Source organism: Pan paniscus, chromosome 12, assembly GCF_029289425.2.
Source record: "Pan paniscus chromosome 12, NHGRI_mPanPan1-v2.0_pri, whole genome shotgun sequence".
Classification (NCBI taxonomy): Eukaryota; Metazoa; Chordata; class Mammalia; order Primates; family Hominidae; genus Pan; species Pan paniscus.
Window position 1 is genome coordinate 97,928,030 of NC_073261.2, and position 14,021 is coordinate 97,942,050.

Below are 14,021 nucleotides of genomic sequence, written 5' to 3' on the forward strand. Positions count from 1 at the left end.
GTAGGGTAAGGTGGCAGCTCTAAGCACAAGCTCTGAAAAGATTTTGCCACCTCTGGGATCTGTCTCCTCCAAAGAGGACCTGGAAAAGTATATGAAGTCACAGGGCTGTGTGGAGAGGGTGCAGCCATACACATTCCATAAACTATGGCCCCAGGGCAGCCACAGCCCTGCAAGCCTCTTATATTGCCCCAGGCCTACATAGCTTTGCTTCCCTGATCTACACTTCCAAAAGAGCGTGGAAGGAGGAAGGTGAGAACAAGATCCAGGAAAGTTTGACATTAAGGGTAGAAATACCCTGAGAACCTCCCAATAATAAACTTTGATGTACATTAAATTATATATAACATAACTCATCCTAATCTTCCGTTTTATTTTACCCACCTAGAAACCCCTGCAAAAAGCCCCTGAATTGAGACCGTGCTTTCATTTGAGGGAGAGCTGCATATTCATCTTTCAGAACCCGGCTCAAACATCTCCTCTACTTTTATTTTTTGGTACTGCTCCTTGCAGACCAGGGCTCTCCCGTAGGCCATGTGCCCAGAATAACAGCCAAAATCTCCTTTTCAAGCCTTCCCTGACTGTCCTAAGCAGAGGCGCCGGTCCCTTCTGCACCCTACCCTGTCTTATACAGAGTCCTTTCGATGGAGCACGTGGCAACTGTTTCATAATTTGATTCTTCACATTGGTCTCCCCTTCCAAGCTCCTTGAGGACAGGACTGTGTTGTATTCTTTTGTGCATCTGCAGCCCCAGCCTGATGCCTGACTCACAGTAGATGTTTAATTTCAACAGCCAACTGACTGAACAAATAGGAATCCCCTTTCCAGAGAAGCAGTGTTTTAGGCTTCAGATGTGTCTGCTAGAAAACCAAGCCGGGCTCCCAACCACCCCTCAATCCACAGCTGATCTTCTCTGTGTCCAGGGATTTTTCCTGCCTACTTCCCATCCCAGGGACCCACCGTGTCATTCTTCATCAGGTCCACCAGCCTCCTGGCCTGGACAGGTAAATCCCTGTGGAAACATACCAGAGGAAGTGCTGTGAGGAGTGGGGACTGGCAGGGGCCCTTAGCAGAGAGAACAGCAATCAAATGTATGGTGGAGGAAGGCCCAGGGTGGGCCTCCTGCAGGAAAATGGACTGAAGGCCGTGTCGCAGAGCTTCTTCCCCATTCAGGCTCCACTGCGGGGGTGTGGGGTGGTGACTGTGCTTGGGAAGGCCAGAGCACTGCACGTAGGAGGGGGTGACTCTCAGTGTGACTATTTTCCTTTTTTTTTCCCGAGATGGAGTCTTTCTCTGTCACCCAGGCTGAAGTGCAGTGGCACGATCTCAGCTTACTGCAACCTCTGCCTCCTGGGTTCAAGCAATTCTCCTGATTCAGCCTCCCAAGTAGCTGAGATTATAGCTGTGTGTCACCACACCCAGCTAATTTTTGTATTTTTAGTAGAGATGGGGTTTCACCATGTTGGCCAGGCTGGTCTCAAACTCCTGACCTCACGATCCATCTGCCTCGGCCTCCCAAAATGCTGGGATTACAGGCGTGAGCCACTGCGCCCGGCCAGTGTGACTATTTTCTGATTGGCATATTTGATGGTGTACTTTTCTTTTCCTTCCAAGCCAGGCTTGTTCAGGGCAAACGGAAGTTTTGCCTGTGAGTATTTCACATCATGCACATGTCATGGCACCACCCATTTTGGCAGGTGCCATGGCCTAAGCCCTCCTACCCTTAAGATGATGTAGTCTAGTCAAATGCACCTGGGTTGGACACTTAGGTGCCTTTTGCTAACTGTGTGAAAGTGACTTAAATTCTCAGTTCAAAAAGACTACAAAATGGAGACAAGATCACTGATCTTGGAGGGTCACTGGGACCAGTAGATGGGAGCCACTGCTGGTGCCAGACAGCCAGGGTTTGAATCCTGGTTCCACAAATGACCAGCTCTGAGACCTTGGCCGACTACTTGATCCTGCAAATCCTCAGTTTTTCCCTTTGGGAAATGGGGATGGTAACAAACCTTCTTCACAGAGTTGTTGGGGAAATTAAATGAGGTGCCATATAAAGAACTTACAACAGTGCTTGGCACGTAGTATGCAACCACTGAATTATTTCTGCCATCATTACCACCATCATCATTGACAAAGTCCCTGGCACAGGGCTTAGCAGGAAACATTAGTGGTCATCCTCTTCCCCTCTTATCTATTAGCCCTACTGGCCTGATGTGAGTCATAGTACACTAGGTATTCGATTACCTGGATGGGAACTTCGGGTAAGTCACTTAACCTTTTTGAGGCTTGATTTCCTCATCTGTAAATCTGAAGTTATCAGAGCAGCTGCTCTGTCGATGGAACAGAGTTTGAGGATGATCACTCAACTACTCTGAAACTCTTTTTTTTGAGACTGAGTCTCGTGCTATCGCCCAGGTTGTAGTGCAATGGCGTGATCTCAGTTCACTGCAACCTCCACCTCCCGGGTTCAAGCAATTCTCGTGCCTTAGCCTCCCAAATAACTGGAATTACAGGCACCCGCCACCACACCCGGCTAATTTTTGTATTTTTAGTAGAGACGGGATTTCACCATGTTGGCCAGACTAATCTCGAACTCCTGACCTCAAGTGATCCACCCACCTCGGCCTCCCAAAGTGCTGGGATTACAGACGTGAGCCACTGTGCCTGGCTGAAGCTCAGTTTTATCATTGGTAAAACATGGGAGTCTGACGTTTTGCTCTGTTCATCTCATGGTTATTGTGCAGACTACAGGGATGATAAACGTGAGGGTGCCTTGTAAATGGTGCACTGCTGTATCTGCATGACAGCTATTGTCAGACCTGGAATAAAGCCTGCAGGGCACAAGGCCGGACTATGTGGTCAAGTCGATGCATTTGTTCAGGCCATGTGGCCTCTTTGTGCTATAGTTTCTTCGATTGTAATAGGGGAATAATAACCCCCAACTTTTCCCTGCCACCCAGGATGTGCTTGGATTGCTTGCATGAAAGAGCCCCAAGGCCTCTGGAAATGCAAGGATAGAAACCCAGGGCCATATGAATCACACTCATTTTGGTTACTTTTATGCTCTTGACTCTAAGGTTTCATTCTTGGATGCCTCCCTGACCTAATCATGCTTACAACTGTCTTTCCTCTTATACTACCAGCCCACATATGCTTGGAAAAAGCAAGATTATGGTACTATTAAAGCAGTAAACCTGCAGCCTTTTAATCCTATCCCCATCAAAAGGAAAAGAAAGCCTCAGAATTCATCATAAAACCTATTGGGCCTGCTGGGCACAGTGGCTCACACCTGTAATCCCAGCACTTTGGGAGGCCGAGGTGGGCAGATCATGAGGTCAGGAGATCGAGACCATCCTGGCTAACACGGTGAAACCCTGTCTCTACTAAAAATACAAAAAATGCACTCATAGTCCCAGCTACTCAGGAGGGTGAGGCAGGAGAATCGCTTGAACCTGGGAGGTGGAGGTTGCAGGGAGCGGAGATCGCGCCACTGCACTCCAGCCTGGGCAACAGAGTGAGACTCTGTCTCAAACAAACAAACAAAGTCTATTGGAGTCTGTGTTAGCCATTACTTTGGATACTCTTTCACCTTTCCCACTGGCAGTGAATAAGAAAGCTACTTAGGTGGCTCATGGTCTCAGGATGGTGCTGAGAGCTGGAAGGATGTCAGGAAATCTAGGAACCAAACCACATGAGTCCTAGGAACCACATGGTAGTGTGATCTTTGTGATTAAAAATAGGATCTAAAAAATCCAAATAATCCCATCAAAAAGTGGGCAAAAGACATGAATGGTCAATTCTAAAAAGAAGATATACAACCAGCCAACAAACATTAAAAAATGCTCAACATAACCAAAAGTGTCAGGGAAATGCAAATTAAAACAATGAGATATCACTTTACTCCTGCAAGAACAGCCATAATTAAAAAGTCAAAAAAATAATAGGTGTTGGCCTGGATATGGTGAAAGGGAACACTTTTACACTGCTGGTGGGAATGTAAACTAGTACAACCGCCATGGAAAACAGTGTGGAGATTCCTTAAAGATTGAAAGTAGAACCACCATTCGATCCAGCCATCCCACTTCTGGGTATCTACTCAAAGGAAAATAAGTCATTACATGAAAAAGACACATGCACATGCATGTTTATTGCAGCACAATTTGCAATTGCAAAGATATGGAACCAACCTAAGTGCTCATCAACCAACAAGTGGATAAAAAAATGTGGTACATATACACCATAGAATACTACTCGGCCATAAAAAGGAATGAAATAATGTCATTTGCAGCAACTTGGATGGAGCTGGAAGCCATTATTCTAAGTGAAGTAACTCAGGAATGGAAAATCACATATTGTATGTTCTCACTTATAAGTGGGAGAGCAAAGCTATGAGGACACAAAGGCATAAGAATGATATAATGGGCCAGGCATGGTGGCTCATGCCTGTAATCCCAGCACTTTGGGAGGCCCAGGCAGGCAGATTACTTGAGGTCAGGAGTTCAAGACCAGCCTGGCCAACATGGTGAAACCCTGTCTCTACCAAAAAAAAAAAAAAAAAAAAAAAAAAAAAATTAGCCGGGAATGGTGATGTGTGCCTGTGATCCCAGCTACTTGGGAGGCTGAGATGGGAGAATCCCTTGAACCTGGGAGGTGGAGGTTGCAGTGAGCTGAGATCACACTACTGTACTCCAGCCTGGGCAACAGAGCAAGACCCTGTCTCAAAAAAAAAAAAAAAAAAAGAATGATATAATGGACTTTGGGGACTCAGAGAGGAAGGGTGGGGGGGTGGTGAGGGATTAAAGATTACATATTGAGTACAGTGTACACTGCTCAGGTGACAGGTACACCAAAATCTCAGAAATCACCACTAAACAACTTACTCATGTAACCAAAAACTACCTGTACCCCAAAAAGTGTTGAAATAAAAATTAAAAATAAATACAAATAGTATAAGAAAGAAAGGATCATCTAGTTTTATTTTTCCTTGATTAGGTATGGTATTCACTTGCTCTCTGCCCAGGCAGCAAACCTCAAGCAGCACTCAAGGCCCTGGAATCTTGGAATGCAGTGAAGGGATGGGACCTAGGAAAGCTGGCCTGCCCACTCTTGGGGACCGGCCTGGCCATGCCCAGGGACCATGACAGTGATGGCCGTGCTCACTGATGTTTCCCCCGAGGTGGGCCTGCCACCTTGCTGCATTACTGCCAGGACCACCATTTTGACCAACGTGTGTCACGTGTACACTATTTACAGCTCACCAGAACTTTCGTATCCAATATGGCATTTGAGCTTCATGACTGCCCTGTGGGAGAGGTTCCTAACCAGCCCCACCTCGTAGAGTCTGAGGCTTAGAGAGGCCAGGGAGGAAACCGGGCTCGTACTCAGGGCCTCCCCTCCCAGGGCTGGTACTCTTCCCAGGACACTGGAAGGATGCAGAGTTTAAAGCCCAAAAGGCACAGCTGAGGAAGGGAGGGAGAGCAGGACTCTGAAACAGCAGTGACATAGCAGTGACAACTGGGACGCAGAGTGAGCCTGCTTATAACCTATGTCTTAAGTGAGATTTACAGACAGGCAAAGTAATCTGCTCAGAGCATATGCCTGGCATCAGAGTCCATTGTGACTAGTTTCTGGGGGTGGGTGTTAGGGTAGGCTCACAGATTTCTGTGACACCTCCAAGAGAGCTCTGTCCAGGCTTTGGCCCTGAAACCCTTTCCTCTGACAAAGCCCTTCAACCTTCAGCCATAAACCCAGTTTAGGCCGAGCCCACCCCTGGTCCTCAGAGGACCTGTGCTGTTCACCGCCCCGGTCACCCCTGCTTACTCAGCTCGGCCTCCTGCCACAGCCTGGTTTAAGAAGGCATTAGGACTGGTTTCTTTCCCAGTGCCAACAGAGAAGCCCTTCAGGGAAGGGTTGAATTCCCGGAGGATGTCTGCAAATACAAGGAAAAGACACGCTTAGTGACTACCGCAAAGCAATCTTCAAATTCCTTTGATAAGCACCAGTGGGTGTTAGGGAACAGAGTCCCCACTCCGCAGCCCCTACTCTTACCCCAACCTTCACTCAGCATGGGAAGAAAATGTTCAGCAGGATGGCGCTTAACGACAGGGCAGCACACGACAGATGTTTCAATTATTGTTGAAGAAATGTGAGTCTGGGTTACAGGCTTTTCTCATGTATTTTTCTTTTTTTCTAACTATATACTAGCTTTACTGAGATATAATTCACTTACCATAAAATTTACCAATTGAAAGTATACAGTTCAATAACTTCTAGCATATTCACACAGTTGTACAATCATCACCACGTAATCAACTTTAGAATATTTTCATCACCCCAGAAAGAAACCTAGTACCCACTAGCAGTCACTCCCCATTCCCTGCAACCTTGTGGCAATCGTGGATCTACTCTGTCTCTGTAGTCTTGCTTATTCAGGCCATTTCATATGAATGAAATCACATACCCCAACATACCTTTTGTGACTGGCCTCTTTCCCTTAGCGTACGGTTTTCAACATTCACCCATGTTGTAGCATGCAACTGTACTGCATTCGTTTTTATTGCTGAATGATATTCCATTGGATGGATATACCACATTTTATTTATCCATTCTTCAGTTGATGGGGCTTTGGAGTTACTTCCACATTTTGGGTATTATGAAAAATGCTGCTATGAACATTTGTGTACAAGTTTTTGTGTGGATTTCTCTTGGATATATATCTAAGAGTGGAAAAGGTTAAACTCGTTTAACTCTAACCCTCACCCTGTTTAACCTTTTGAGGAACTGCCAGGACTTTTCCCAAAGCAGCTGCACCATTTTTACATTCCCACCAGCAGTTTACAAGGGCTTCAATTCTTCCACATCCTTGTCAACACTTATTATGTCTTCCTATTATAACCATGCTAGTGGATGTGACTTGGTATCTCATGGTGGTTTTGATTTCCACTGATGGCTACTGATGTTGAGCATATTTTCAAGTGCTTACTAGTCATTTGCATATCTTCTGTGGAAAAATGTCTATTCAGATCCTTTGCCCAATTTTAACTGGGTTATCTTTTTGAGTTCTAAGAGTTCTTTATAATTTCTAGACGTAAGTTTCTTATTAGATATAGGATTGGCAAGTGTTTTCTTCCACTCTTTGGGCTGTCTTTACTTTCTTTGATATATGATATGACATCCTTTGAAGCGCAAAATATCGATTTCTTTTTCTTTTGTCACTTGTCTTAGTGGCATATCTAAGAAGACTTTGTTTAGCTCAAGATCATAAAGATTTGCTCCTGTATTTTCTTCCTAGAGTTAGTTTTAGCTCTTACATTTTGGTCTATGATTCATTTTGAGTGAATTTTTGTATATAGTGTGAGGTAGGAGTTCAACCTCATTTTTCTGTGTGTAACTATCTAGTTGTCTCAGCACAGTTTATTGAAAAGATGATTCTTTCCCCCATTGGTTTTGGCATCCTTGCTGAAAATGAGTTACCCATGAATATGAGAGTTTAATTTCTGACTCTCAATCTTAGTCCACTGTTCGATATGTCTATCCTCATGCTAGTACCACATGTCTTGATTACTATAGCTTTATAGTAACTTTTGAAATTGGTAAGTATGAATCCTCTGAATTTGTTCTTTTCTAGATTTCTTGGGATATTCTGGGTCCCTTGAATTTCCACATGAATTTTAGGGTCAGCTTGCAAATTTCTGCAAAGGAGCTAGCTGGAATTTTGATAGGGATCACATTGAATCCGTAGATTGATGTGGGGAGTATTATGAAGAATATTAAATCTTCTAATCCATGAGTGTCAGATGTTTTTCTACTTATTTAGGTCTTTAATTTCTTACAGCAATGTTTTGTGATCTTAAAAGAGATGCCCTTTTTTGGTTAAATTTGGTTAAATTTATTCATTATTTTTGATGCTATTATAAATGGAATTAATTTCATTTTCATATTAATTGCTAGTATAAAGAATTATAATTGATTTTTGTATATTGATTTGTACCTTGCAATCACTGAACTCATTAGCTCTAATAATTTTTAGTGGATTTCTTGGGATTGTCTCTATATAATATCTCATCTTTAAATAGAAGTGGTTTTATTTCTTTATTTCCAATCTTGGTACTTGTTCTTTCATTTTCTTGCCTAACTGCCATGGGCAGTGTGATGTTGAATAAAAGTGGCAAGAGCATGCATCCTTGTCTTACTCCTGATATCAGAGAGAAGGGGCAGCATTCCATCTGTCACCATTGCCTATGATGTCAGCTGTGGGCTCTTAAAAGATACCCTTTATCAGAATGAGGAATTTTCCTTCTATCCCTAATTTGTTCAGTATTTTTTTACTTTATTTATTTAGAGACAGTCTTACTCTGTCACTCAGGCTGGAGTGAAGTGGTGCAATATCAGCTCACTGCAACCTCTGCCTCCCAGGCTCAAGCTATTCTTATGCCTCAGCCTCCCATGCAGCTGGGATTACAGGCACCCGCCACCACACCCAACTAATTTTTGTGTTTTTAGTGGAGACAGGGTTTCACCATGTTGGCCAGGCTAGTCTCTAACTCCTGACTTCAAGCGATCCACCTACCTAGGCCTCCCAAAGTGCTGGTAGTACAGGTGTGAGCCACTGCGCCCGGCCTTTGTTGAGTGTTTCTATCATGAAGTGGTGTTACATTTTTGTTAAATGCTTTTTCTGATCCATTGAGATGATCATGATGTGTGGTTTTGGTCTTTTATCCTATTGACATAGAATATTACATTAATTGATTTTGAGGTTGAAAACTAACCTTGTATTCCTGGGCTAATTCCACTTAGTCATGAGGTATACTTTTTTTTTCATATTGCTGGATTTTGTTTGCCAGTATTTTGTGTAGGATTTCTGGGTCTACATTCATAATACTTACTGGTCATACTTTTCTTCCCTTGTGATGTCTTTGTCTTATTTTGCTATCAGGGTAAAACTCATAGAATGAGTTGTGAAGCATTCCTTCCTCTTCTGTTTTTGGGAGGAATTTGTGAAGAACTAGTAATTGATACTAATGTTTGATAGAATTCACCAGCGAAGTCAGAGACAGTCTGGGCTTTTTTTGGTGGGAAGTTTTAAAATTATTAATTCAATCTCTTTCCTTGTTATAAATCTATTCAGATTTTCTTTTTTCTTTTTCTTTTTTTTTTGAGATGGAGTCTCGCTCTGTTGCCCAGGCTGGAGTGCAATGGCGTGATCTCGGCTCACTGCAAGCTCTGCCTCCAGGGTTCATGCCATTCTCCTGCCTCAGCCTCCCAAGTAGCTGGGACTACAGGCGCCCACCACCACACCTGGCTATTTTTTTATATTTTTAGTAGAGACGGGGTTTCACCGTGTTAGCTAGGATGGTCTCAATCTCCTGGACCTCGTGATCCGCCTGCCTCGGCCTCCCAAAGTGCTGGGATTACAGGCGTGAGCCACCGCGCCTGGCCTCAGATTTTCTACTTTTTATGGAGTCAATTTCAGTAGTTTGTGCCTTTCTAGGAATTTGTCCATTTCATCCAAGTTATCTGATTTATTGGCATACAATTTGTTCATGGTATTCTCTAATAATCCTTTTTATTTCTGTAAGGTTGGTAGTATCTCCTCTTTCATTCTTGATTTTCATTTCCCCTCCCTTTTGCCAGTCTAAAGTTTTGTCAGTTTTGTTGAACTTTGCACTCATGCATTCTAATTGCCTTTACTAATATGGATCCACACTTTTCACTTTTTCATCTTTCCAACTTGGCTGAGCCGTCCTGAGAGCAGGGTCTATATATACCCCAGGGCCTCATATAATGCTCAATACATGATTATGGACTGAATTAGAAATAAAACAAAGTTCAGACAAGCTTGGAGATTTGTTCAAAGACATGTAGGTGCTGAGAATGGCTAGTATCTCAGCTCCAACACAAGGACACTTGCCCCCGCTGTCTCACAATCTGCTAGGATGTGAGAAAGAAACTGGCCGGGTAGCAGCCAGGACTTTAGGGCCCCATTCAGCAGAGTGCCTGCTAGAACCCAGCACTGCTGCAGGTTTACTCAGCACAGATGGACTGGACTCATTCCTTGAGGTTTGGGGATATTACACTAATAAATGGAAATTGCTCCGATTTCTATTCAAGAGAAAAAAGGACTGTGAAATCACCTGAGCGATTTGAAAGTGGAATGGTTTGTCCTAGGAGGTGGCAGCTTCCCTAGGAGGTAGAAGGAACTCAGCACAGTCTACCCAGCTACTTAGCAAGAATATCATAGGGAGGAACCGCACATTGGATAGGGCAATGACTTGCTGGTGCAGGCAGTTCTCTCTGCCAGGAACATTCTCTCCCCTTTCCTTACCTGACGAATTCTAATTCTTGATGCTCGTTTTCAGAAGACAGGGTTAACAGCCTCTATGTTTATTTTCCCCTAAGCTTTGTACACATCTATAAATATTAGTCATGTGTCTGTCTTTAGGAAGACATGCTGCCAAAGACACTTTGGTGATGTCATCGGAGCACTGTTCTCCTATTTTCCAAGCACTCAGCACTGGAATATTTGCTGGATTAAATTGAACAGGGGGTTGAACGGGGATTCTGTTCTGCCCTTACATTCTTAGGAGTTTTCTAACACGTTTCCATATAGTTACTTCCCCCTGGATTATCTAGCCCCTACAATCAAATAGTCTTCACATCTCTAGCAAGAAGAGTCTAAATAGCGGATAATCCATTTCTGGGCTAAGTGTGTCAGGGGAGTCATCCACCTGTGGGGTAACATTGTCTCAATCCTTTGTAAATTACTTTGGTGAAAGAGGTGAAGCCAAATATTATCCAATTATCTTGTCCATAATACGAGCATGGGAAGTAAAGAGCCCAGAAAGCTATTGCATACATTGGACCATCCCACAGCCAAGTTCATCACACTCACAAAAGCACCCTGAACCATCTCCTAGCAATAGAGGAACTGATTTATAGCTCATGTGTGTAGACCTAGATATAAAGAAGGCAGGGAGTGCTTGTGGCACAGAACCCTGTCTACCTAAATTCGACAGGATTTACAAATAACCAAAACAGATAACGTGAAGTCTGCTCAGCTCTGCTCTGCCTATGTGGAGATTAAGCTATGATGTCCCCCTCATCCAAATCTTGGTGGCTTCAAGTTGTTAGCTTCTAAATATATATTACAAAGGGCTATGTACCAGGAAAGTAAATGAAAATGGGACCAGTTAAATTCCTCCCAGGCAAAATTATCAGCCAGAAGATTCCAGGGGAAGAATTCAATTTAAACATGTATCGCTCGCATACTTTAAAAACAAGCAGGGAGATGTGTATGCACTGGCGAGAATTTTAAAAAGATAAGATCAGACCCTTCAAGGAATATAATCAGACTTTAAAAAATCATTCCGCCTGTAATCCTAGCACTTTGGGAGGCCAAGGCGGGCAGATCACGAAGTCAGGAAATCAAGACCATCCTGGCCAACATGGTGAAACCCTGTCTCTATCAAAAATACAAAAATTAGCTGGGTGTGGTGGCGGGGGCCTGTAGTCCCAGCTACTCGGGAGGCTGAGGCAGGAGAATCGCTTGAACCAGGGAGGCGGAGGTTGCAATGAGCTGAGATGGCGCCACTCCGCACTCCAGCCTGGCAACAGAGCGAGACTCCATCTCAAAAAAAAAAAAAAAAAAAAAAAAAGAGAAAGAAATCATTCCGAGCAGGTTGGTGGAAAGTAAATTAAGGAAAGTGTTGAGTCCCAAAATGGCTGTGTCTGCACAACATGCACAAGATAACTTCATCTCCTCCTGCGGCAATAGCAGCGGTTCCTACAGCAACCCCGCAATTCAATATCTGTGCGCAGCTGTGTCTGCGCCCCAGGTGCCTGGATCGATGCCTCTCGCGGGGGTGATCTGCTGGGAAAGGCAGGCGCCGCACAACCGGGTTTTTCTTTTTTCTTGAATCACTTTTCTTTATTCTCTCTAATCTCATGCCAGATTATTGAATCACTTTTTAATGACTTGCACTAAGATGTGATCTTTTTCCCCGCTTTACTTTCTTCCTCCCTTGGTCAAAGACAATTTCTTTTCGACACCTCCCCGCCCCTGGCCGCCCCCAAGCCCCGAACCCCGCTCCACCCCCAACTCTAAGGCTTTCGTCACTGTCGGAAGCGGAGCTGGGCGGCAGCCTCGGGAGGCAGCGCCCCCTGGTGAATTTAGCGGGCTCCTGCAGCCGGGGCTCCTCCCGAGGCCCGCGCCACCTGCAGGGGGAGAGGGAAGCGTGCAGGGGCCGCCCCAAACCAAACATCCCGGCCGCCGCCGCGTACTCACTCGCCAGGGTGGTAACGGTGCCGATGTTCTCATCTCCGCCGACGCTGTAACGTGGGTCCAAGAAAGAAAATGAAGGGTTAAAATGCAGCCACGCCGAGACCCTTCAGACACTAGACAGAAACGCCCGTCTCCCGAGAAACAGCCCAGGGGCCTGGAGCTTGCCCTTTCCCTATCACTTCAGTAGAAAACCGGAAAAAGCAAACCAGAATACGACTCCCCTCCCCATAGGCCAGCACATCCAAACAAAACGCCAGCTTTAAACCGGCGGCTGATTTTCGCTGATGTTGGGGCAGGGGAGGTAGGTTGGTTCCTTGCACCCCTGCTTTCAAAGGGGAAGTAGTCCCTCGTCTGCCAGCCCCTTTCCAACTAGCCACTGCAGCGTGCATTAATATTATTGGTGTAAACGTAGTTTTTAAAAAGTTGGCCCTATTTTTTCTCTTTTCTCTTCCTGCTTGGCTTGGAAAAGCCGTTTTTAAAAGGTGTCTTCTAGAGAGTCAGCCATCTTCCAAGCCAATAATAAAATTCCAAGGTGATCAAAGTTAGAAGGGTTTCTAGGCATGCAAATATGCAGCATTCCAGAGTGGATTGGATTCCCTGCTTTTCCACACCCCCCACCCCATTCTGTGCCAAGGGTGTCTAGGAGCATCTAAAAGGTTCCCCCAAATGTTTGGGTTTAACTGTGCTGCAACGTGAGGAAGGATGCCAGAGACTCGGCACTCAGGTTAAAGCAGGTGTCAGATAGAGATGCCAGATTCCAGGTGAGGAAACACCAAACCTGCCCGGGCTTGCAGCAGAGGTTTGATCACATACAGAGCAGAAATAAGCCTGCCCAAAGTGATACAGGATAAGGGAATGCACTGATGGGGGCCAGGAAGCATCTGCTCTGCTTCCTGATCTTTTTACCTTCTGGCTCTGTGATCTTGGTCAGGTTACTTGCCCTCTCTGAGCCTTGTTTCCTCATCTGCAAAATAAAGGCCCTATAATAACAATGCCAACTACCAGATACTTGGTGTCAAGCACTGTGCTGGACACTTAAATTCTTTCTAGCCCTCAGACAGTGCTCAGGTAGTAGCATTATTTCTGCATCAGAGATGAGGAGAGAAGCTCAGAGAGGTTAGGGAACTTGCCCAAGGTTACATCCAACTGGGCAGCTAGGGCTCAGCTACAACTCTGGTTCCAAAGGCAATGATCTGTGCATCACTCAGGCCACTGCCTCCTTCTGAGATTATATCACAGAGGGAGAAATGGAAGCCAGAGAAGCATTTCCAGCCCAAACATTTATGTAGTTTCTCTCCTAGACTCCTGGCTCAAGGCTCAGCTACTGTTTTGGGCAATGTAGTGGTTTGAGGAGGCTGGTGAATACCTTTTTCAAATTAAACCTAGAAGTTGGTCATAGAAAAGAACAAAACGGCCCACCCTTCTGCTTAAGGCGTTGTTTTCTAGAACGCTCAGGGGGTTTCCCTTGCTCTGCAATGAAGGGGCCTTTGGGGCCTTGCCACACCCTCACTCACCTCCAGGATAGGCCTCGGTACTGAGTCAAGACGTCCAAGACGTTCCCAGGTGTGGACCCGGCCCCATTGCCTGCCTGAGAGGGAAGAATGAGGGGGTGAGTTTCTCTGCTTTCCCCAGTGGCCCACCTTTGCCTACCTGCCAAAAGGTCTATGTTCTTATGCTGGCCAGGACCACCTGGGCACTCTCTGGGATCTAGGGTCTAGATGGCACCATGTCTCCATATGTATCC

At 45.0% G+C, this 14,021-nt stretch overlaps 1 protein-coding gene across 1 annotated transcript in view; it reads right to left on the reverse strand.

Annotated features, from left to right (window-relative positions):
• The window catches only part of PLB1 (phospholipase B1), a 154,733-nt gene that overhangs the window by 64,124 nt on the left and 76,588 nt on the right, over positions 1-14,021 (reverse strand). The window contains exons 20-23 of the mRNA XM_057301323.2: positions 13,792-13,865; positions 12,281-12,324; positions 5,818-5,926; positions 958-1,009 (exon numbers count right to left, since the gene is read on the reverse strand). Coding sequence (XP_057157306.2) covers positions 958-1,009; positions 5,818-5,926; positions 12,281-12,324; positions 13,792-13,865 — 279 coding nt within the window. The remainder of the gene's footprint in view (positions 1-957; positions 1,010-5,817; positions 5,927-12,280; positions 12,325-13,791; positions 13,866-14,021) is intronic.